This window comes from Podarcis cretensis (assembly GCF_951804945.1).
Source record: "Podarcis cretensis genome assembly, chromosome: 15".
Lineage (NCBI taxonomy): Eukaryota > Metazoa > Chordata > Lepidosauria > Squamata > Lacertidae > Podarcis > Podarcis cretensis.
This window is the reverse complement of record NC_137185.1, coordinates 36,000,799-36,026,743: the sequence shown is the minus strand read 5'-3', so window position 1 is coordinate 36,026,743 and position 25,945 is coordinate 36,000,799. Positions and strand designations below refer to the sequence as shown.

General features: G+C 45.7%; 1 protein-coding gene across 1 annotated transcript; it reads left to right on the top strand.

The window, feature by feature from the left end:
* The first annotated feature begins 835 nt into the window (after positions 1 to 835).
* On the top strand, positions 836 to 25,584 carry ERLIN2 (ER lipid raft associated 2). Its single transcript, XM_079956114.1, has 12 exons — positions 836 to 906; positions 6,204 to 6,325; positions 8,311 to 8,392; positions 9,069 to 9,115; positions 11,503 to 11,564; positions 12,526 to 12,651; positions 13,028 to 13,101; positions 13,670 to 13,728; positions 14,636 to 14,727; positions 15,254 to 15,343; positions 18,967 to 19,046; positions 19,873 to 25,584. The coding sequence occupies exons 2-12, from the start codon at positions 6,219 to 6,221 to the stop codon at positions 20,059 to 20,061; spliced, it is 1,008 nt and encodes a 335-aa protein (XP_079812240.1). The 5' UTR covers positions 836 to 906; positions 6,204 to 6,218; the 3' UTR covers positions 20,062 to 25,584.
* Positions 25,585 to 25,945: the final 361 nt, after the last annotated feature.

Genomic DNA, 25,945 nt, shown 5'->3' with positions numbered 1-25,945 from the left:
CCACTGCCTCCCGCAGTTTGGTCAAACTCATGTTCGTAGCTTCAAGAACACTGTCCAACCATCTCGTCCTCTGTCGTCCCCTTCTCCTTGTGCCCTCCATTTTTCCCAACATCAGGTTTTTTTCCAGGGAGTCTTCTCTTCTCATGAGGTGGCCAAAGTCTTGGAGCCTCAGCTTCAGGATCTGTCCTTCCAGTGAGCACTCAGGGCTGACTTCCATCAGAATGGACATGTTTGATCTTCTTGCAGTCCACATATCCCTCCCTATTCCCCACCTGGAAATGATTTCACTTCCAGTTTGTAGTGTCCAAATATTTTGATATGGTGGCTTATGTAACTCCAAGCTGGAACTCTTGGGCTGAAGTACAGTAGTAGTCAGAATCTCAGAACTTGTCTGAGATTCCCGACAAAAACTTCCTGCTGACATTGCTGCCTTTTTTTAAAAAAAAAAGTGTTTTATTTTCAGTTACAAATGAAACGTGTTGTATTTATATTGAAATTATATTTGCATCTGGGTGTTGGCACTGGCAAAATTTTATGGAAATCCCCCCCCCCCCGTGAAGCGCTTCCTCTTTTTAAAAGGCGGTCACCCTTCTTCACCCCCCGACTCTGCGCTGAAATCTAACCACTAACCCTCACTGCCTTTCTGCACCAGCCTTCCCCACCTGGCCCTCGGACTACAACTCCCATCAGCCTTAGCCAGCTGCGGAGCCCGAAGTGACGCTCTTCGAAAGCGAAACGAAACCCGGCACCGACTCTCTCGCGCCCTCTGCCGGAGCCGGCGCAGGAACTGCAGGGAGGGAAAGGCGGGGAGGGGCGGAAGCGTCGGGGACTGATGGCGTCACGGGAGCGACGACGCGGAAGTCGCGGCAGCAGCTGGTGCAGGAGGAGCAGGTGGCGGCGGCGGCGGTGAGTGCGAGCGGCTGAGGCGCGGGGGGCGGGGGGTGGGCCGCTTCCCAGGCCGACCCTCCTTGGCCCCTGGCCGCTTTCTTCCTCCTGCCCGGCCCCTCGACTAGGCAGGGCCTCCTCCTCCTCCCAGCCGGGCTCCCACCCCTCTCGCCCGGTTACAGGGACCGTCTTGCTTCAGGCTCTGCTCGCTCCAGCCAGGCCTCCCTGCTCTAAAGCCAGGACCCCCATGGTCCTTCCCCCGCCCTCCCCTCGCCTGTTCTTTTAAGGGCCACCTTGCCATTGGTTGTAGCCATGGGGGGGGATGCGGGGGGGGGGTCAGCGGCCGCTTCCCCAAGTCAAGAATTAATAAAAAACACTTAACTCGGTTCTACCCCCCACCTAACATAAAGCCTGCTACGCCCTTGCCCTCTGTTTTCTTTAAATAACAGTAACAATAATAAGGAAATTTTTGTCTCTTCCTTCCTACCCAGCTGACACGTAGGGAGCCGCTTTTTACATCCCGAAACTTGTTGACCTTTTATTTTATTTTTTTAGGAGGGCCCCATCTCTGTCCTGCCTCGCTAACTGGTTGGTTATTAGCAGAATACAGATGTGGGTGGCGCCGTGGTCTAAACCACAGAGCCTAGGGCTCGCCGATCAAATCCCCACAACTGGGTGAGCTCCTGTTGCTGCTCCTGCCAACCTAGTCGTTCGAAAGTGCAAGTAGATAAATAGGTACCACTCCGGCGGGAAGGTGAACAGCATTTCCGTGCGCTGCTCTGGTTCGCCAGAAGCGGCTTAGTCATGCTGGCCACATGACCCGGAAGCTGTACGCAGGCTCCCTCAGCCAATAAAGCAAGATGAGCACCGCAGCCCCAGAGTCGGTCACGACTGGACCTAATGGTCAGGGGTACCTTTACCTTTACAGTGCAATGAAAGCCAAAGAAAGGCAGGCAAGTGGGGCGGGGCAGGGTATGGCAAAGTGAAACTCAATAGATTAAAACAGTAGGTTTTTAAAAACACAGTATGTATATTTATATTCCCAGAACTCAAAACTTTTTAAAAGACTGGGAGATTTTTTAAAAAGAAAGTATTTCAACACACAAAAGAAGGTTCTAGATGAGCTCTTCCCTTCTCATAACGAGCTTGTGAGGTAGCCTAGGGCTGTGCTTTGGTGTCAGGTGGCCCAGGATCACCCAGTGAACTTTGTGTCTGAGCAGTATTTGGAGCCAGGCCTCCTCAGTCCTTCTCCAGTGCTCAAGTTTGCTAAACCACGCTGGCAGTCTTGTATGTCTGGCACCAGCCATTTCCTGAAAAGGCTTAAAGGAGAGGACTTGGTCAAGCTCCAGCAATTAATGTCACATTGAATGCTGTAGCCATTGGAGAGAATCTGCCCAACCCCTACAGCTCTGTTTTGTGCATATTTACTTGTAAACAAGTCCCAGGTGTTCCGTGGGGTTTGTAGGTAAACAGGTGTGCTGCCCACAGTGTTTAGAGCTCTGGACGTGGCTAAGAAGGCCACTGGCCTGATCCAGCAGGCTCTATCCGGTCCAGCATCCTGTTCTCACAGTGGCCAGCCAGATACCTGTGGGAACCTGCAAGCAGAACCTGAGCACAACCTCACTCTGCACACCTGTGATTCCCAGGAACTGGTATTCAGAAGCATACTCTCTCGATGGTGGAGGTAGAATATAGCCAGTCTTCCAAAATTCAGCTTCTTTGGATGTCCATGAGTTCATGGCTTGTGAGAAAGGGGAAGGAACCTTTCTCTATCCGCTTTCTCTATGCCATGAATAATTTTATAAACTTATAACACGTCACCTCCTACTCGCCTTTTCTCTAAACCAAAAAGTCCCAAACGTTGCAATCTTTCCTCATAGGGGAGTTACCTCACCCCCTTGACCATTTTGAGATCGCAAATACTTTTCAGCTGTTTTTCTCCTGCTTTGGTGGGAGATGCAGGGAATTGTGGGCTATGCGGAAGGGCAAGTAACATTATTGATAGATGAAGCATCGTACTGTGTTGTAGCTGCTTCTCTTGTCTTTTGATTTGTGGATTAATGTCATGTGGACATTCCTTATATCATACTTCACCCCAAGGTAGAGCTGCCCTCCTGGGGCCACCACCCTGAAAATTCAGCAGATTGGGTTAGAACCGTAAAGCAAAGGGGGGTTCAGCTTTTCATACCAAGTGAGTCACAAGAGTACTTGGACACGGAACCTGCAGGCCACACAATGCCTTGTCCTGTGGGGCGGGGGAGTGAGACCAACATTTGATGAGGACACCCAGCTCTCAAGTCAGCTAAGCAACAGCAGGCTTTGGGAAGGAGGTGTGAAGCTCTGGCAGTGTCCTAGAGCCCTCCCTCCTCTTTCCTAAAGCTGGGAAAGCACTAACTAGCCCAGTGCTTTTGGAAAGGCTGGGAGGTAGGGTGCCAAATGTTGCTGAGGGCCACATGTCGGACCACCCTGCTCTGGAAGGTCCTTTCCACTCCACTCCACTTCCTAGTCAAAACCATTTCTTGTTTTGTGAATTGTCACCTCTCCAGTGAAGAGCTTTCCCAAGCACCAGATCTCTGGTACTGTCTTGTAGCTGCATCTCAGAAATCACCATTGTGGCTCTTGGACATCTAACATGATGGGTGGTCTGGGGTGTTTTGAAGTAACGTGAGTTCTCACCTCTTGGCTTTCTAGAAAAGAAGTCATTCTCACTGTTGCACACAGACACATCCTGGGAAGAAGTCCTGGAACTCTTGTGTTCTCTGCTTTAAGAAACAGCAGAGTTGCATAGCCTGTGTTCCGGTTTTCTATTCATCTTAATTCTTATCTTAATGAGAAGAGAACAGGAAATAAAGTTGTTTAAGTGATTTCCTAAAGTGTCCATAGACTTCTCACAGCAGAATGCATTGCCTTGCTCACATATGTTGTTGGCCTCCATCCGTCTCAGGAGACAGTGGAAGAGTGTGCCATTGGGGGTAAAGTCAAACCATTGTGGCTCTGCGCTCCTCCCAGCGGTCATTTCTCCTCTGGTCATTGCTGTGGATACAGGACCTGACAGTCTGCCTCCAGACACTGCAAAGAATTCCCACACAGCAGGGTTAATGTTCCTAGTCTTCATGTCAGGTTTGCTGACACCTTTATAATGCAGAGTTGGGGATCCTGCTATCTTTCTTTCTGTGTACATGACCAAGCCATGTTGCTGAGATAGAATGCTGGGAATGTGGGCTTTGCAGAGCACACCTTTTTTTCAGACTATGTCCTGCCACGTGATGCCCAAAATCTTAGATGAATGCATCGCCTTGCTAACAGTATGTGGCTGGGCTGATTAATAGAAGTAATCGGGTTGCTGCTCTGTAGACCAAAGGTGAATCCCAAGGCCCACATTCCCTTCTGGACAACTTTACGAGAGCCACATGCCAGTGGTGGGTGGGACCAGAAGCAAAAACATTCAAGTACTACTTTTGCTCAGTAGGCCAACTTTTATGCACACTTCTCTTCTTCCTCTGTGTACTAATAATGGTAATAACAATCACGCCCCCCCCCTTCAGGCATTATCAGAGTTCAAGGACACATTCCGGCCAGCCAAAAACACCTGAGAGTCTCAAATAGGTATGGGGTGGGATGTGGTCTGGGGAGAGCCCCATGAGGCAGATTGAGAGGTTTGGAGGACCACTTCTGGTCCCTAGTCCTGAGGTTCCCCACCTGTAATGTAGGCATTTATGTGTTGTGGCTGTCTACTGCTGGTAGCACGCTGATTTCTGAAATAGCGTCCATCCTATACCTCAAGACAGTGTCCATCTGATGGATGTGAGAAATTTGGGCACAATCCATTGGGAAGTCCTGTGTAAGATGAATGGTGCATGGATACAATGCTCTTGTACATTTCCTGCTCTTCTCAGTGGGGCCACCCACCTCATGAGGGGCGAGCAGAAAGAGCTTTTCTCTGATGGCATCATGAAGACGTAGGGTCATCCAGGATATGACCCAGAGATCTTGCCTCAGGGCTGCAATCCTAGCCCCACTTACCTAGGAGTAAACCACAATGAACTCAGTAGGGTTTGCTTTTAAAGGGTAGACGTAGGGCACTGTAACTTGTTTGAGAACAGTAGTATTCCTTGCCTCACCAAGGAAATATCATACTTCTCCTTAAGTTTATGCACATGTGTATTGCAATATACATCACTGTAGAAGCATTCCCTTCTACACGAGAGAAGTTCAATGGCATGTTGTCACTAGCCTTTAAAATTAACCTTAAAAAGAAAAGCACTGCTGGTTTATTGAGGGAACCACTTTTAGTTTTTGTTTTGTTCAGTATTGCAGCTCTTACTAGAATCTGGAATGTGGATTTAGTGCCTTTTAGTTGAAGTTGCACAAAGTGGACTAGGGGCTTGTAAGGCACATCTCTTTCGATAGCTCTTATTTCTTGATTCCTTTGGATATGTAGCTTCTAGTATGTTGGAAGCTCCGAAAAACACCCTAAGATTTCAGCCTTTGCTCTGAAGTTTCCCTCCCAATAATCTTATCTAAACAGACTTGGCAAAGTTCATCTGCAAGTGACGGTTGTTCATCATTTTTGCTAGCTGTTTAGGAGGAGGGACAAGGCTTATGATCCAGATCAGCTTCCCCCAACCATGAGTCTTGAGATGTTGTTGAGTACAATGCTCATCATCTCCAGCCACATGGCCAACAATCAGGGTGTGTGTGTTTGGGTGTGTGTTTGTGCAGGGAGGGGGCAGGGGTTGTAGCTCAGCAACATCAGGGAACCCAAGTTTGGAGAAGGCTTCTCCGAAACCTTCGTTCCTGGTTATTGGAAGTCCTGTTTCCAGCTTGTGCAGTTTCATTAGGTTCTGCCCACACATTGTGAGAAGTAGACACTTGTCTTAAAAAACACACACACATCCGGGATTCTCAGGAGATGGAATTTGCAGCAGGGAATCAAAAGACAAATTAGGCAAGCAAGACAGTCCTGGAGGGTAGGGCAACAAAGGGCCATCAGCTGTGGTGGATGAAACAGAATCTCAGTGTTCAAGGGCATAGAAAAGAATTGAGATCTTTGGGGCAAACAGGAGATATTAGCCTGTTCCTTTGTGCTCTGTTTGGGAGCTTGCGATACGGCATTTGGGCAGGGAGGGAGGATAGGACAAAGTGGACCTTGATCTGATCAAGCAAAGGGCATTCTTAACTGCTTAATATATAACGCTCTAAGGCAGGACATCCTGTCCCCAGAGGTTCAGAATAATGGGCCTAGTTTCCACACAGTATTGCAGGACTCATTGTTCTTTTCTTTTCTTTCCTTCCCTGCCTTTCTCCTTCTTGTCTAGATTATACTCTCAGGGATGACTCAGCTGGGTGCCATAGCAGCTGTAGCTGCCAGCCTGGTGGCAGCTGCTCTTTTTTCTGCAATACACAAGATTGAAGAAGGGCACATTGGTGTTTATTACAGGTACGTGCAGGCGCTTAGAGGGAGCTCCACTTTCTGCAGATGTGTGTATGTCAGTTTATACCGCTCTCCAGATTATGGTTTCTAGGATCAGAAAGTGGGGGAAGCCCTTAAACACTCAAAATAGTTCCCTCTTCCATGCAGCTTCGATTTGTTTCCTGTTTAGCACTATTGCCATGGTGAATGAATCAAATGGCTCCTGGGAAGAGTCACTGCCAGTCAGTGTAGACAATACTAAGCTAGATGGGCAATGGTCTGATGTGGTATAACTTGTACTATATAAGGCAACTGCCTTTATTCCTTGTTCCTAGTTCTTGCCCTGCAAAACAGAACTGGAAACCCACTTCAAACAATGGTTTCTCTTAGGTAAGCACTGACCATACCCTGCCAATTTAATCATTACAGACTACAGGTTATTAATTTTTATTCCCTTTAGAATATATGCAGGCTGCTTGCCAGGAAGTGTCAAGCCCTCCCAAGGTAGCTTCCAACACACACAAATGCACATTATCAAATAAAAAGAAGCATAATAAAATATAAATGATTAAAAAACCAAGAACCAACGGTAATACACATTCAGCCTAGTACGGTAAGTTAAAGAATTATAAACTAAAGTAGCCCCATATATACAGCAGCCCATTGAATCTCACATTCAGGAAGAGAGGCAAACACAAAAAATGTCTCTTGAGCAAGAAATGATTTTGAAAGAGGAACCGTGTGCAGGAGAGGTGGCGGTGGCAGTGGCAGTGTTCAAGCCTGCGTATTTCTCTTAAGAGCAAAGAGTGCTATAGAACTGCAGATCTGTCTCTGTTTATTCTATGTCTGCTTCTGCCAGTTTTTGTCTGTACTGATAAACTACTATACTTCCCCTTTTTGTGAGTAAGCACCAACTTTTCCCCCCAGCAATAAAATCTCTATATCTGGATGTACTGAGTGTACCAAAATAAGTTCTACTCGGTATATACTCATTGAAATTAATCGGCCTAAGTGAGTCATGCTCATTAATTTCAGTGTGTCTGCTCACAAGTATGGCTAACGTTGGATACAATCCTGTGAATCCTCAGATTCTGAGAATGTGTATGTTGTACGGTAAAGTTCATTTTGAACTCAAGTTGCCAAGACTCTAGGATGTGACAGTCAACCAATTCTCCAATTCACTCCAATGGGGGAGGCTGTCTTGCAGCATCATTAATTATTTTTTAAAAAACTTGTATGCTGCCTTTCAGCATAAATATTCTCAGGGCAGCTTGCATCAGTTAAACAGAACAAGAAAATGTACAACAAGCATAATAATTAAAAGAGTAGATGATATTAACAGTAAGAGAATAAAGCCTGTGGCATAGTCAGTGCCAGGAAAACCTCTTAAGAAGAGTCTTCCTTGTGCAGGCTGCCACAACTCACCTCTAGCCAGGAGCATCCAGAGGGACCAATCTAGTGGCAATCTCGCTGTAAAGGCAGGCCAATGTGGAGTCAGGTGATCCACCTAGGGCTTTCAAAGGACTCACCAGCTCTTTGAATCATGCTTGGAAATGAACCCTGTGAAGATGTTTAAGATATGTTCCCATTGACTGTTCTTGGTGCTCATTGGCGGTGACAGTGAGTCCTGCTTTGTCCATTTGCAGGTGCATTTTGGATTCAAACCATGCCTGTAAATGGACATTTTCCCTCTGAAACAAATCCCAGCTGCACCTGTGAATGGGCAGCCTCAAAGGCACTTGCAGTCGGCACCGATCAGCGATCTCCACTCGCCAGCGAACAATTGGATGCACCCTTCAGGCTTCCAAATCTTTTTTTTTTCTCAGATGCATTTTCACCTGCCACACACCTGACATCACATGTGCAGAAAGAGAACATGTTTTAGGGGAAACTGCCTCTCAGGCCAAACTAAGACCCCTGCTAGGCCTGTTCTAAAACTCCCATTATTCTGCACCAAGGATCACAGCACTGCCTGATATAAATGCACACATTTCTCTCTTTGTTTTTAACAGGGGAGGAGCCCTGCTGACATCCACCAGTGGCCCTGGCTTCCACCTAATGCTCCCTTTTATAACCTCCTATAAATCAGTACAGGTACTTTTCATTTTTATGATCTCCTTACAGGAATGTGGCACATAGAGTTCTTATTAGTTGCACCCAAGTAGTCTGGGGTGCTGTATTAGTCTCTTTTCCTAATGGCAAGTTCAAATTCTGAGCCTGGAAAAGTGTCATAAATTGTTATTGTTATTGGAATGTAGCCTGCTGTGTAAAATCAACCTTGTTACTCTGGTCATCACTGGCATATATTTCCTGAATGAAGGGACACAGGTGGCGCTGGGGTCTAAACCACTGAGCCTCTTGGGCTTGCCAGTCAAAAGATTGGTGGTTCTAATCCCCATGATAGAGGGAGCTCCCATTGCTCTGTCCCAGCTTCTGCCAACCTAGCAGTTCGAAATCACACCAGCCCAAGTAGATAAATAGGTACCGCCCTGGTTTCTGTCACGATATTCTGTTGCGCCAGAAGCGGTTTAGTCATGCTGGCCACATGACCCAGAAGGCTGTCTGTGGACAAACACCAGCTCCCTCGGCCTGAAAGCGAGATGAGACCACAACCCCATAGGGACTTAACCATCCAGGGGTCCTTTACCTTTTTCTCTTTTTTTTATTTTTATTTCTCCTGAATGTTGCCCTGGTGGGAATGTGGTCGTACGCCATTGTAAGCGATCCAGTTCATTACAAATCCTTTTTCTTTCTTTCTCCCTCTCTCTAGACAACATTGCAAACAGATGAAGTAAAAAATGTTCCATGTGGCACAAGGTGAGTTGTAGCCCCAGAATTGAATTTGGTGCCTTTATGTCCTTCTCAGGCTCACAGGTTGGACCTTCTTCGACTTCTGTGGTGCCTCTGTGCAGTGGCACTGAAAAGCGGCTCTGCTGAGACAGTAAATGGAAGCACCTTGCCCCAAATTGCCTTATTATGCTGTATCCTGAAATGTATATGACACCTCTATGTAGGCTGGGCGAAGTGTGTTCTTAAAGCAGGCTTAGCTGAGCGTTTAGAATCAAAAAGTAGAAACGGACAGTCCAAACCTCTAAAACAAGATATCGCACATCAGAAGTCGAGCTTTCCATGTTGAGAAAAGCCGAATCATGTGGTTTGGGTAAATAGATGCACATTCATTAATTGGCCTTGTTTGCTTATATTGTCATTGCCGTAGACGTGAGGGAACTACAAATAGCTGTGCAGGCTCCTGTTTGGACAGCCTACTCACCCCTTTCTCCCCCAGATGCCTTTAACCTTCTGTTTGCATTCATAAGGGCTAGAAACATAGGTTATGGGGAGTTGCTTTGGTTTTTCAAAAGGAAGCTCAGATTTTTGGGATCCCACAGCAGATAGCAAATTCTCTGTATGTACAGTGCAATTTCTGAAGTATAGGGTTGTATTCAACTAAGTTCTTGGGAGCGGAAGGACTTCTCTGAGAAAAATGGAACTTCCCCAAAACTGCTCCAGAAGGTTGGGAAACCCCTAGACCAGATTTGCAGGAAGTAGTTGTGGAAGTTGTTTCCGCTCACGCAGTGACTTAGCAGGATTCAACCCATGTTGGTTTGCCTGCACTTAAAACCTCTTTAAATGATGCTTGTGCAATGCATTACAGAAAATCCTTTAAGAAATGTGATTATATGACCTCTCTAGGCAATTAAGCGCCTGATGGCGCCATGTTTTCCATGCAAATTAGTTTTTTTCCTTATGAATGGGATGTCCTTATTGAGTTTTACTTCTCAGAAGAAGCTGTGAAGCTCTCTGTACCTGCCACTAGATGGCATTTTCTCCTTCACTTACGTCAAAACTTTCCTTCTATAGCATTTGGTGTTTGGGGTGAATGTTGCTTGGGTGGTGGCCTAAACTAGTTGGAACAGCCTGCAAAACAGAAGCCGTGCTTGTGAAAACAAATGAAAGTCAGTTAATTCTGTTCTGAAAACTGAAGTAACCCATTACTGAGAATATTTTTTAGTCTCAAAGCTGAATACTCAGATGGCTCAAACAAATAGTTTGGCTATAAAATTAACCATAGATCTACGCAATTATCTCTTTATTGTCATAGTCTGTTGGGAGGAACTCAAGTGACCTAAAGCATGGGCAACTCATTACACCAGGGCCAGACAACATGGTACCCTCCCGCCCCAACCAACACAGCCAGGTCAGGGATGACGTCTTGGGGGAAAATGCTGGGTGTGTGCTTAAAGAGCAATCACTCATGCAGTTATATTTTTTGTATTCTTTGTTCATGCTCTGCGTTGCCACAAGAGGACTTGACCCCTTAAATAGCTAACAATTCACTTTAAAATAAGCAATAAACCTTTAACCACAATTTGCACCCTCAAGGTTGGTCGCCAACTTGGATGGATTTAAAAGAGGATGAGACAAATTTGGGGAGGCGGATGCTATCCATGGCTACTAGTCATGGTGACCATGTTCTAAATCCACTGAATACCACTTGCTGGGTATCAAAACTGAGTATCAAAAGTGCATACTTAAGCCCTGCTTCTGGGCTTCCCATAGACATCTGATTGGTCATGGCAAGAAAAGAATTAGATGGGCTCTTTTGACGTTCTCCAGATCAAGCCAGTTTTCCCATCTAGTTCCTGCTACAGTGATGAACCAAATGCTGGTGGGAAATCCATAAGCAGTGCATGAAAGCAATGACTCGCTCTGTTTTTGCTCTCCACCAGCTGGTATTTAGAGGCATGCTGCCTCTGAAGCAAGAGGTTGCATAGAGCTGCCATGAGTAGTAACAATGTCTCTGGGCAGTAGAAGCCAGCAGAGATGGAGCCTGGTGGGCCTCTCACAGGACAGCTTCCCACATCTATACAATTCTTTATCCCATAGATCAGTGTTTCTCAAACTGGGGTCCCCAGCTGTTGTTCGACTACAACTCCCAGCATCCCTAGCTAGCAGGACCAGTGGTCAGGGATGATGGGAGCTGCAGTCCAACAATAGTTGGGGCCCCAAGTTTGAGAAACGCTGCCATAGGTCCTGCATACGTGCTAGAACTAGATAAGAAATCCTCCCTGTTTCGATTTTGCTCTTTTTTTTACAGTTTGTTGGTTAGGCACTGGGTACATTCTAGTCTTCGATACCTTCTGTCTTCATCCCTAGGGTGTGTTGTCAAAACACTCACCTCTCTTCGCACTTTCTTTCTGCAGTGGAGGAGTGATGATCTATTTTGACCGAATTGAGGTTGTGAACTTCCTAATCCAAAGTGCCGGTGAGTTTATTTAGCTCTGCTTACTTGTGCTTCCTTTTCCGGGCTGTGGCGTGGAGGAGTGTGCAAGAGTTTGGGGGCTGGATTTGCCACACAGAATGTTGACACCCGTTCCAGTAGTAATATAGTTTTATTTACTTTGAAGATTTACGCCCCACTTTTCAATCAAATGAGTTTCAAGGCGGCTTGCAACAAACAGGTAATGATAACCACACAAAAAACAACAACTTTTGAACATACTCTCTTGCACACATATTGCAGGCATGCACCACACAGCAGCAACTCTTACTCCTCTGACAGATAGATGGGGCCAGAGCCTCCTTCCCTTCAGTTCTGCAATACCAACGCAGCAGACAGCAAGGAACATAAGTAGCTGCTTTATGCTGGGTCCAGCACTTTGGTCCATTTAGCACAGTATTGTCTACACTGGCAGGCAGTGGTCCTCCAGGGTTTCAGGCAAGACAATTCCCACCACTACCTGGAGATGCTGCTGACTGAAGATGGCGCCTTATGCATGTAATGTTTTACCACTGAGCCCTTCCCCAAAGAGCAGAGTGTCCTTATCCCTTGAGCTGCTCCATATTTGTCCAATGGATGATGCCTAGCTGGCTTCCCTCTTGTCCAGGGAGTCAGGGCCTTCCCAGAGGGCCAGAATATATTTTTCTTCTCACCACTCCTGGTGAGGCATAGTGTATTTGAGCCCTGATAAAGTGCAGCAGACCCATAAGCTTTGTAGGAAGAACTGGAGTGAGATTGGCTCTTCTTGGGTCATATTGGGAGTCATCAGACCTGCAGTCTCCATTGCCTGGCCTGAAATGCCTCCAGGTCTACTCACAGTCAACAGTGCCCACCCCCAGTGTTAAACAGAGACTACAGGGTGCTGCCTCCTGATGTTGCAACCTGCTACTGTTGTTAAGCGTGAGGGCTGATCTGAGCTAACAGCACCCTTTTCTCTTCTCACCAGTATATGACATAGTGAAGAACTTCACTGCAGATTATGACAAAGCTCTCATCTTCAACAAGATCCACCATGAGCTCAACCAGTTCTGCAGTGTCCACACTCTCCAGGAAGTTTACATTGAATTATTTGGTGAGTGCCTTGATCACTAAAACGGAGGTGGTACCACTGATGTGACCCACTTGTTAGCATCTTTTTAAGGGTTGTTGTTTTTTTTTAATGCGTTCTAGGCTGTGCGTGTCCAAGTGAATGGAGTTAGCTCAGTCTGTAGAGCATGAGATTCTTATTCTCAGGGTCATGTGTTGCAGCCCCACGTTGGGCAAAAGATTCCTGGGATTGGACTAGATGATCCTGGTTATCCCTTCCAACTCTACAATTCTATAATTCCATGAATGAAAAGCTGCTCCCCTTCAGAGGCATGTGGTACTCTGTCCAACATGACTAATTCACACACCACACTCAATTATCCTTTAAAATTGTCTAATTATTTGGTTCATTATCTTACCAGATCAGATTGATGAAAACCTGAAACTGGCTCTCCAGCAAGACCTGACATCCATGGCACCAGGACTCATCATACAGGTAACCAAGAATGTTAGGGGTGGGGGTGGACTTCTGGTCCCAGTACCAGACAGGGGATTGAAGAGCTGCAAGCTAGTCTTAACATTGTCCCACTTTGCTCATCAAACTTGCTGATGCTCCTGGATAGATCTTAACATCAAGCAAGCAGAAGAGCGGAATTAATTTTTCTTTTTGTGCTGGCTTTTTGTTAGCAGAGCCTGGATGGGCAGCAGATAATTTGACTCTTTTAGAAGTCTGTGCAAAGAATTTGGTGCCATACAGCACCCACCCAAATAGAAGGGCCATCCCAATTTTGGGGGATCCATGCTGGGCGCTCTTCTGCCAACTCATTGCTAGACTCTCCTGCGCTACTTTAGACTGCATCAGTTGCATGCTAACAGAATGAGAGTGGAGACTGCTTCCTCCCGTTGCAGATTGTATTGAGTTGTAACATGGAGAGTCTTTCCTTGATTAGGCAGCATCTCGTGCTCCAGATGGATATATGATAAGGTCGCTATTGACTGAGTTGAGCACATGCTGCTGCTCAGCAGCCTCCTTCCCTCACCATCCTCCCTTTTTATTTCTCCAGGCAGTCCGAGTCACAAAGCCAAACATCCCAGAGACAATTCGGAGGAATTACGAACTCATGTAAGTAGCAGCTATTCTCTCCTTCCCTTTCAGTACAGTTGTGATGATGTGTAGGTTAAGGCTAGGTTCTCATACTCAAACAAACCATGTTTTGGTTAAACAAACCATGGCGAAATGCAAACCCAGGCACTGCACCTTGGTAACCTATGCAGTTCGCTGTAACCTGGTGTGATGGTGGCCACCAACTCACATAGTTTTAAAAGAGGATTGAACCAATTTCTGTAGGATAAGTCAGTACAAGTCATGATGACTGTGTGCTACTTCTGTGCCCAGTAAGATCAACAGAAGATGGCTACCACGTTCATGTCCTGTTTGTGAGCTTCCCAGGAGCATATTTTTCACCCATGTGGGAAGCAGGATGCTGCACTGGAAAGGTTTCCAGTCTGCTCCTGCGGGACACGCACTGTTAATTTTTTGTACATTGTGTGGCTGCCCTTGTGGATAATAAGCAGTTGTTCGCCTCTCATAGCCAAGATAGTTCAGTATTGCATGCTTATTGTCAGGGCATTCTTCAGCTACAGAGTCTTCTCTCTCTGGACCACTCATCCTTGTCTCACCAGCGCTCCCCAGGCTCTGAGCCTTCTTCCCTCCCACCATTCCTCTGCATCCAACAGGTGGGCAGGCAGGGCCATAGGCAGAAGTGGGCAGAACAATGCATGTCTCAGTATAGTAGGCTAATTTCTGCACATACTCATGTACACCTCTCTAGCATCCATCCAGGCTAGCAAAAGGCATTATCAGAGTTCAAGGACACATTCCAGCTGGGCAAAAACAGACAAAGAGGTTGCAAAGCATGGCCAGATAGGGAGGCCTGAGGTTCCCCACTCCAGTTCTAATCAGGCTGCTTCCAGGAGCATCTGCTGTTTCTGCCAGTGTTTTACTTATTCACCTGTCTTGGTCCCTCTAGGGAGAGCGAGAAGACAAAGCTGTTGATTGCAGCTCAGAAGCAGAAGGTGGTGGAGAAGGAAGCTGAGACGGAACGCAAGAAGGCTCTTATTGGTTTGTGTGGATATTTATTTAGAGAACAGCACATGGAGTTGCATAGCACATAGGAAGAGACTTCATCCCTATGGGGATGTGAGGCAGGCATAGCCGATTCATCAAGAGGTTGGTGGGAGATGAGGTGATGACAAAAGGCTTTGCTAAATAAATTGTGTGCACAAGGAGATTCTTGATTGCTGCCCCTCTTGGTTCCTAGACCAGGCCTGCACACATCTTATCAAGGCAAAAAGTGAGAGAGTTTGGATTGAGAAAACTGTCCTATTGGTGAGATAATCACAGTTGTTCATGGACAAGTGGTAATGTGCCACGAGCTAGTCTTAATCAAAGAGGGAAGCATATTCCAAAAGAGAAGAAAAGGTTTTTGTTACCTTGTTGTTTCTGCAGGGATGGCAGGAGGGGCAAGTCAGTGTTTTGAAGTAGATGAGTTGAGCTTGCCAGGTGTCTTGCTGTTCCAGGAACTAATTAGCCATGTTGACCATCGGAGTTGGTTCCCATAATCATCGGCCTATCTTTCCTAATACAGAGGCAGAAAAAATAGCTCAGGTGGCTGAAATAACATACGGGCAGAAGGTGATGGAAAAAGAAACTGAGAAGCGAATCTCTGAGATTGAAGGTAAGTAGCTATGGAAAAGATTTTCCATCTGACCAAGGATGTCAGAGCACAAATAGGTTTAGGTATGGGCCTGGTGGATCCCTCCTTTCTCGCAGATGAATATTTTAAGGTCCAATAAAGATGAAGTTGGCCACTTTGCATCTAAGAACATCAGCCTTCCCCAACCTAGTGCCATCCACATTTTTTAACATCAGCTCCAGTCGTACCTGCATTGACTATGTTGGCTAGGACTGGTGGGCATTGCAGTTTGAAACCTCTAGAGGGCACAAGGTAGGGAGAAGACGGACCACAGGATACTTGACAAAAGACAGGCAGGGACTAGAAGTATGTGGGTTATTTATTTTGCCATTCTCTTATCCTGCCCTTCCTCCCAATGGGAGCATAGAGCAGTTGACAATGCAATATTGCATACAAAGCTGTGAACAGCAGTAACCATTTGTTAAAACCTCACATCCAAGCCAGATGGTAAAACAAAATATAAACATCAATAGTAGACGTGACAGAAGCAAAACCATAAAAAAGTCACATTCCAAAGGCCTGGGCAAATAGAAAGCATCTTAGGTAAGGTAAAGGTACCCCTGCCTGTACGGGCCAGTCGTGTCCGACTCTAGGGTTGTGCGCCCATCTCACTTAAGAGGCCGGGGGCCAGCGCTGTCCGGAGACACTTCCAGGTCACGTGGCCAGTGTGACGAAGCTGCTCTGGCGAGCCAGCACCAGCACAGCACACGGAAACGCCGTTTACCTTCCCACTATAAAGCAGTACCTATTTATCTACTTGCACTTTGGGGTGCTTTCGAACTGCTAGGTGGGCAGGAGCTGGGACCGAAAGACGGGAGCTCACGCCGCCGCGGGGATTCGAACCGCCGACCATGCGAACGGCAAGCCCTAGGCGCTGAGGTTTTACCCACAGCGCCACCCGCGTCCCTATAGAAAGCATCTTACCTTGATCCTATTTATAGAGGACAGCCAAATGCCCTTTGGGAGGGAACTCCATAATCGAGTAGCCACAACTGAAAGTGCCCTCTCTCGTGTTGCCAGCTGCTGAGCAGAAGCTGGAACAACAAGTGGAGCATCTCTGGCAGATCTATAGAGCTGAATAGTCCAGTTCTGAAGATGGCAGTCCATTATGTACCTGGGTCCCAAGTCGTTCAGTGTTTTATGTCGCCAGGTTGCAGCTGATTCAAGTAGTCCACACATGTGGGGAACATTCCCCCCCCCCCCGATGTTTCTGAACAGCAGCTCCCATCAGCACCAGCATGGCCAAAGGCCAGGGAGGATGAGAGTTGCAGCTCAGCAACATCTGGAGGGCCCAAAGTTCCCCACACCTGAAATAGTCCTTGTGGTTGAGAAACATCTTTGGAGCAGCACCATCGAGTGAATTGCTTTTAATCCCCGTTCTGCCTCCACTGATTGCATACCTCCACACTTCCCTGTTTCCAGCCATGTGTTTCTTTGCACATGAGGTTGTTTAGTTTCCTCAGCCAGGATTCTGTAAGCCAGAAGAAATCTGCCAAACGTTTCAGCTCCCCTGGTATTTGTGTTTGTTTGTGTTTCTGTAGAATTTGCAACTCTCCTTCCACAGTTCAACATGTCAGCCCTGGATACCTTTGTCCTCTGCACATAGAACTGATGCACTGTAGCAGAGCATGTGCTATGCATGCCACAGTTCAGTTCTTGGAGCGCATGAAGCTGCCCTGTGCTGAGTCAGACCAACAGTCTGTTCTGGCCTTGTATTTTCACAGACGGTGCTCCCCAGAGTTTCAGACAGGGGACTTTCCCAGCCCAAAGCCAGGGATTCAACCTGGGACCGTTTGCCACTGAGCTACAGCCCATGCCCTCAGCCAAAGAGCTGCTGCCAGTTGATTACAACTGCAGGCATGTGATGTGGAAGGATTTCCCCTCCTCTCTGTCATTCCTATTGTCGGGCAGATTCCTGGACCTGGGAAAGGCTGTGCCGGCTGCCTCTGAGCAGCATGTCCCTCAATCCTGTTAGGTTCATTAAAGGCCCTGTCAAGCTTTGCAGCATCTCGCTGAGGAGCCAATTAGTGGTTTACAGATCAGCAGTCTCTCATTAGGCAGTCCCCAGCAGAGCGCTGGTGGTTTTCTTTCTCATCAAGGCATGTTGCCAGGTGCCAGGCCCTCGATGCAGCCCCCTAGGAGTCGGGAGGCCCAGCCGAACCCTCGGCAGAGAATGTTTGGCTCTGTCCCAAGCCGTTCCAGCTGCTCTGACAAGTTGATTGCTGTGTGCTCTTTGAATCTCAGGCACTCTCAGCTGTTGGAGTTGGTTGCAGCTGCTATGTGAGCAGAAATGACCAGCTAATGGATTGATGTGTTTTGAAACAACACGATCGCAGGCTCCAGGGGAAAAGTGACAGGCTTCCCCCCCCCCGACACACACACACACTTTTTTATCTTTTTCGTTTTTTAAAAAGCAGTTTTGCAAGAGTTGCTTTTAAAATCGTGGGCTTTCTGCGCTTAAGAGTTTTCCGAACAAGGTTTTACACCTCGTTGATCAACTGCCGGAGTTTGTGGCTGGGTCTCTAGAATTTCATGCAGCAGGTTGAAACTTCTTTGGTTTGTTTCTTCCTGAAAATCACAAAGGAGGGAGCGGGAGGGAAATGGAGGACGCCATAGATTGGAAAGGGCAGAGCTGGTATAATGCCACTCAACACTCTGGGAAACGGGTGGTTACTCATAGCTTGTGTAGTTTTCATTTAACTGCACTGAGTGGGGCTGAATGATCTTGAATGCACCAAGTTAGAGAAGGCTGATCTAAAGTATCTCAGTTGTGTCTTTTTTGTTTTCATAGTATTGAGTTGCTTGTTCACCACTTAAAAGACCACAGCAATTAAGTGGTATATAAATTGTTGAAACAACAACAACACCACTTGTAAATAAGCCCACAAAAATTGCTAGCCTGCCTACCCCCCAAAAAATACTAGCCTATTGTGGTCTGGCAGGGGATAACTGCCTCTTCTGTAGCAGTCAGTTACATCTCTCTATTGGAGTTCTCCATCCCTCCTTCTCTGTTCCTCTCACTTGCCTGCATGGAATTCTCTGAACTCTTTTGTGTGCCAGTTCTTCTTGCCCGTTTCTACCAGACAAATCCTAGCCTTCATGTTTTACAGAGAGAAGTGTTAATTTTCATCAGTCGGTACTAATAAGGGATGGGGAACCTGTGGCCTTCCAGGTGTTGTTGGGCTCTTTAACTTCCATTGCTCCTGACCTTTGGCCATGCTGGCTGGGGCTGGTGGGAGTTGTAGCCCAACACCCCCTGAGGGCACCAGCTTCCTCATCCCTGTATGAAAACAGTCTGACTCGCTAGCAATACAATCTGAATGGGCGCAAGTGAAATTCTGTTCTCTGCTTCCTTCCTTTCATGTTCCTTTCTAAATATTGCCAGCCAATATCCTAGGATCCCAGTCATTTCCCTATTTCTGCTCTGGTTCAATCCAAAATTGTGCTGGGGCTGCAGGGGGCGGAGTTTGGACTTTGGTAACACATTGATTACAACCATGAAAACTTGTGCTGTGTTTTGAAGGTGGAAATGGGTAAGAAAGGGGCTTTCCAGGGACTTGTACAGCTTCCCTATACTTCTAAATCTCCCCTTCCTCTTTCTGCAGATGCTGCATTCCTTGCTAGAGAGAAGGCGAGGGCAGATGCTGAATGTTATACTGCTTTGAAGATGGCAGAAGCCAACAAGGTTAGCTGTTCTTCCACACAGCTGGCATCCTCAGCTTGGGGTTGCAGGTTCCCAATGGCTCATACTCCTGCAGGGAAACAAACATGGTGCTGTCATGGTGCTTTGGACTACAGCTGCAATCAATCCCAGCTAGCACTGCCAGTGATCAGGGATGTTGGGAGCTTACTCTAATAACATCCCAAAGACATCCCCATATTGCTTCTGTAGATGCAAAGGCTGTGTGATTATGATTTGACATGGGTTTGTGGTCTCTTGGGCCTAGTTCTTACTCAGATTGCAACTGAGCTAAGTAAAGACTGAAGTGCTTTAACACAGAGATGGGGAACCTGAGGTCCTCCAGATGCTGTTTGACCGCAACGCCCATCATCCCTGACCATTGACCATGCTGGCTGAAATCTAGCAGCTACCTGGAGGCCATAGCTTCCTCATCGCTGCTCTAAAATGTCATGCCCTCCCTGCATCTCACTTAGCGGCCCGACCATCGAGGCGCACACAGTTCCTTTTTTGTATCATTTTTGCATTGTTTCCAATCTGTTGTCAGCCACCTTGGAGATAATTTGATCCATAGGCAGAACCTAGGTCTCCCAAGTTCACCTCCACTGTCAGAGGCAGTATGCTTCTGAATATCAGTTGTTGGAAACTGCAGGGGGGGAAGAGTGTTTTTGGCGCTCAGGTTCTACTTGTCCCATTGGGGCATCTGGTTTGTGAGAACAGGATGCTGGACTAGATGGGCTATTGGCCTGATCCAGCAGGGCTCTTTTGACGCTCTTGAATTTTAAAGGATCTCTCTAACCCTGGGCTCTTGATGCACTTTCTCTTCTTGCAGCTAAAACTGACTCCAGAATACTTGCAGCTCATGAAGTACAAAGCAATTGCCACCAACAGCAAGATCTACTTTGGCAAAGATATTCCAAACATGTTCATGGACCACGCTGGGACTCCCACAAAATCTTCAGAAGGACCCACAGAGGAGCAGAGAGATGAAAACTGGCTAGGAGCAGGGGAGGGTTTGTGAATCTTGAGTCTGGCCACCGGGGCAACCTGATCTTTGAATGAATGGAACTGACGCCTAGCGCCTCTCCTCAGTGTGATTTCTTTCTCTCTTCTGGGATGTCGGAGAAGAGCCAGGCAAAGCTGTGCTTTTTTTAAAAAAAAAGATGTTGGGGGGGGAGGCAGGCTGGTTTGTTGGAAGCACATAAAGGGACAGCTTCCTGACTTATTTCTCAGCAGTCAGAATCACTGTCATGTTTGTGCTCGTGTGGATGGAGAAAGCAACACTAAGAGGCTGCAGCATTTTCCTGATGGACTCTGCAGCCAATCAGTTTCATTGCAATTAAAGAAGGGGATCCCTTTCTTGCTAGAAACTGTTCTTTCCTCTGGCAGTTGTGCACATGTTACAAGTCAAGTCCAACAGGTGGGTGATAAGCATCTTACCCAGCAAATTCAGCAATCGGAAGGAGTTTTTCCCTCTCTCTATCTCTCTCTCTCTCTCTTTCTTTCTTACTGGTCTTTGAGTGCTTGATGTAGCCCAAATTTGATAATATGCACACCAGCTAGATACCAACTACATGTCCTTCCTGGATTATTAGGATTCATGAGCATGCTGTCCAACCGTTGGATTTTACCTGTAGCATATATGTTGACCCCCATCCACCCTCAAATAAAGGTGCTATGTTTTGAATTAAAACACACAGAGACACTACAAATTCTAGATTTTGGCTTGTGTTGTGGAGCATTAAATATCAGCACACTAAAGGGGTGTCCAAATGGTGCTTATTTCAGGATGCATCCATACAGTATGTCTGAACCCCACAGTCCACCATCCTCTCCTGATGTGCTGATAGGGACAATCACAGGACCAGTGTTGGGTGGAATGCAGGCTTTGCCCCCACAGTGATGGTCTGTCTGAATAAGTTACCTTTTCCAGGAATGTTACTTCTGCACGAGAGAGCATTGGTCAGCCAGATGGTCACCCTGATTTCGCAAATTCACCCTGGCTTGCAACCCTCTTTCTAGACCATGCATGCAAAACTGGTCATCCATCAAGCCAAGCTCACCAGCCATGTAATCATGGCCTGCTAGATGTTTTACACACACACACACACACACACACACACACACACACCAAGTTCCAACTAATTTACTAAGACCCTAGCAGGCCACCGTACATGCCTTGTGTTTCAGCTTGGCAAATCTCTAGTTGCACACCTGTGTTCTAGATTGTAAACCAGCAGTCAGATTCTCTGTTTCCCTCAGCTTCATGGGTGCAACTGTGCTAGTACAAATATTTCAGTGTCTTCCTAGAGGAAGGCATCTGGTGGATATCCACCCCATGCTTGCTCATAGCAAAGGTTTCCAGCGGTGAATAGCATTACTTTGTACTCATTCTGACCTCATTTTTAGCTCTTGCAGGGTTGCTTTTTGAAGTGATGCTTTGGGGAAATTATTTTTGAATTGGCATCAATGCAGTTGTGGATTTTTGTCCTGGGGACAGCCCTGTGAGCTGCCTTCAACTTACGTAGTTGCATCCAAGTTCTTCCATTAGCAGTAAACTCTTCTTCAGATGATGCCCTTGGTTAGACTGTAAATGTCAGACCACTTCCTCTAGATTACTCCCATTAGTGTTTGTTCTAGAAATGGTTTGTTCCAAAGCAGCTGGCAGGCTTTGATTTAGAGGTGGGCTTTGCTTTGTTTCCCTGATAACTGTGCTATCTTACATTAGACTGTGCTATAAGTGTGATCAGTATGAGGACTGTAATGGGGAAACTCTGACCCTCCAGAACTGTTGAATTCCCAGTTCCCATCAGCCCCAGACAGTGTGGCCAGAGGTCAACATCTAGTATCCCATTGTTGTGTTGGGATACTCGGTGATGTCTATTTTCCAGAGATCATATTAAGCATATGCACCTTGTAGACCTTTCCAGTGCTATTTCTACTCATAGTGGGCCCACTGAAATTACTATAACAGAGATAGCTAACTTAGGCGATTTTAATGGGTCTTCTCTTGAGTAGGTGTTAGTTGGACACAGCTCCTTATTATCAGCCCTCAATACAATGCCAATGGGTATAGTCAGAGTAAGAAGACCTGGAAGCCTATTACATAACCTTGATTAGTTACACGCAAAATTGGCTGTGTAGTCAAGGCCTTCATTCTTGCAGTGTGTGAAACTTCTCTTTGACATGACAGATAAGTGGATTTTGGAGTTGTTGGTTTGTTATCCGGCTTGTCCAGTGGCACCCTTGTCGACAGGTTCCTGGCTTTCAAAATACTCATTGTGTCTTATAGCTTGCTGCTCTGTGTTTTAAACATGGCATGGCCTCTTTCATAAATGGGGCTGAGATGCAAAGAAACACTAAGCTCCGGTCTCCAAAGTACTTATCGCTCCTCTATTTTTGCTTCCAACCATAGTCCCCATTCTTCCATACCAGGTTAGTACAGAGCAACAGCGACATCATCTTGCTAAGTTCTCCTCTATATCTGCCCCATAGTTGGGCAGGACATCACAATTATCCAGCTTCTGCTTCAAAACTTATTTTGTTATGCATAGCAAGGAACAACCACAAAAGCTTTCTGCTTTGCTTCTTGCTATCTCTCTCGTTCTGATTCTGCAAATGCCCTGGAATAATTTTTGAATGAGGTGTTACAGATTTCTGGGAGTAGGGCTGATGTGAATGCACTTTTTAAAATTAGTCTGGTTGTCACAATTCCTGGCTTAATGGGATGCTTGCCATAGGTCTGTCTAAAAGGGTGGTTTGGACAGTCTGATAGACTATACTGTGGTGTGCTGTGCTCTTGCAAGATGACTTTAGAAGTGAACAGCAACCACAGGCTACTTCTTCCTTTTGCTTTCTCAACTTGTCCTTTCAATATGCAAGTAGGACAGCATCCCGAAACTGCATTTTTGTAAAATGGGAACAATAAGTTGTGAGTCTGCAGTCCCCAAATGGGCTTAGAGAGTCCCAGACACTTAGCCAGATGTGCCTTAGATTTCTTTCTGATGGTTCCCACATTACAAACCACAGGTCTCCTTGGCTTCCCTCACCCCACTGTTTTCTTGTATGCATCTTCCACGTGCAAAATAGAGCTCTCTCTCCCCCCCCCCCCCCAGTTCCTCTTGGAGTGAAAGGAGATTCAGATTATTGATGGTCCCAAGGTGTGTGTGTGTGGTCCACTCAAGATGAAAGGTACAGTCCTTGGGAACCTCTTTTAGTGTAACATTACAAACCTTTCTGATGGTGATGTATATTCAACACCTAACTTTGAAAACAGAAAAAGCTGTACTGTACTCTGTCCTGTGGTAACTCATATTAGGCTTAGTTTCCATTGAGGTAGTAGAACCTGCATTGGGGCTTCATATTGTAGGTCTGGCTCATATGATTGCTGCTCCATATAAAAACAAATCCTTCTGTGCCCACCTAGCATGTCTAGGGGGATGTGAAGTTGACATTCTTTTCCTTGACATGCTATTCTTCTAAGTGCAGGTTTAAATTTTAATGGAGGAGCAAGCATGTGATCCCTCACCTGCAGTCTCAAGTGGTACATTCCAGGCAAACATTGACCACGTCTGTGAAACTTTGGCCATCGTTACCCAGCCCTGTTTTGAACTTTAGTGGGTTTGTGCCAAGCATTGCAGGCGCTAAGGGAGAAGCTGACCTATGTGATATGCAAGTATTTCTTAAGCAAATTCTTGAAAGATTGTGGTGTTCTGTTTAGCAAGCCCCACGTGTCCATTAGAGGACTACATACTAAGGCACAGCATTGGGGATTGAAAACTACATTATCTTGAGTTCATGCTGCTTGCTTGGGGCAGGAGGGCTGTTCTGTTGGAATCACTGAAAATTACAGCAGTGATTTGAAAATTGTAGCGTCTTTTAATGTCCATAAGGTGATTTTACCAACCACTGGACACCTTAATAAATAACTTGATATTTGTCCGTCCATGCCTCTTGTAACATGAGAAACAGGAAGTTGAGTCTGATTGTCATAGGAACTTGCAATGTATGTCTTGATTCCCTTTCCCTCAAAGCACGTTTCTTTCTCACACTTAACCTGAGCATCAGGAGGTACTGATTAACTTCTTAATATGTGAAGCAACCTTGATAGAGGGGTGTGTGTGTTGTTAATGTATCTGTGATTCATCCGTGTTTTTTAAATATTAAACATGGATGGCAGAAGACAAACTTTCACAATGAAATTTGGTAGAAGGTACGAGAGAGAAGAAAGGGGGACCTTTGCTAATAAATAAACCTATTTCTGTCTAATGATTTGCTTTGCTGCCTTCTCTTTTTTCTCCCTGCACCCCAGCATGATCCACCAGCCAGGCAAAATGCATCATCTAGCCTCCGAGCTGAAGCTAGGAATTGTTTTTGTGGCACACACTTGAGCTGATAATGTCAAACCTATCTATTTTCCTTTTGCATCAGAGTACTAAGTGAGCATCCAAAATCCAGAATGAGTTAAGCTTAAACATCTGCTCCAGTCTTGCTTTTGGATTGGTTACTTTATTGCTGAACTTGAGTGGCTATTTCTCTATGATGTGAATATGCTAGAATCTACCTGATGCTACATGTCAGTTTCATCAGGAAGTTACTAAAGGATGGTTTCAAAAGCGCTAAAGTGGAATAGGTAGACACTGAAGTGTGTATGTAGCTCTTTTCACATCATCCTTGCAGTAAAATTCCTGTCTAGTATTGTGTCAGATGCTGAAATAGACACAATTCCCCCCCCCCCCGGTTTTCATACTATCACACTTTGCAGATAGTATTATGCATGTAAAAGAATGTAAAAATTAAGTGGGAAAATGTTTATATTAGACTTGTGGGATGCAGTTCCTGATTTTTTTTTTATTTTTGGTCCTGCTGAAAGGGTGGGGGATATTTTCTTACACAAGCTTTTTTTAACTAGCAAAAACTAAATTCCAGCAAAGCCAAAGTGTATTATATGACTTCTTTTATATGACTCTGATGTAAAAAGATTGATTAGAATAACTAAGTCTTTTGATTCTTTTTATATAGAGAGAGAAGTTCTCTAAAGAAAACTTAAAACCACTATTCAATAAAGAGCAGCAAATATTAATGTGAATAAAGAATTAAGGTGTAGATTTCTCCTGATAAAACAATTAAATTCTTTCCAACCTGTTAGGTACTGGAAATGCAATTTAACAATTTTTGTTGTTGTTTTAAGTGTGATTGCTGCTTCGTTAAAATGAGATAGATGCCTTTTCTGAAATGCTCTTTGGGCTCTTAGGAAATAACTTTTTTATAATTCCTTTTTGTATGTGCATTGAACAAAGTAACACTGAATATATTTTCCTCCTTTTTCCTGTGTGCAAGCTTTGCAAAGAGGATGTGAATTCTTAAAACAGATTTTCTTAATGAGGGGGAAATGGTGAATATCACTCTCTTGGCCATCATCCGTTCAAATATGCTGCTGTCGTTTCTGACTCTCTTGGAATGTTTTCAATAGCAATTGTGTATCAGATTAAAACCAGCCTGTATGTTTCAATATTGTAATGAATAAAATGTTCTTCACTTTTAAGATTAGTGTCAATGGAATGGGCAGATCCGTTGTGTGTGGAGGGGGATCAGTGCATATTCTGCTGAGGTTTGAACTATTTATAAAAGGGCTATCAAAATATTTGCATAACTTAGGAGCTAGGCATTTTCACCCATGTCTTCCATGAACACAGTCTTAACATTAAGTCCATAAGTGATTGTGGAGGCCAATTCTGGATCCACATGTCCTTCCACAGTGGGGACATTGGTTTCCGGGCAGGAGTTGATCACAGTGAGGGTTTGCCAAGCGTGTCTTCCTCTTAGCACATTTCTCCCTTTTGTCCTGAGTTCAAGTGCCTTCAAAGTCCATGACATTTGGTAAAGGCTGTTCTTTAATCTTAGAA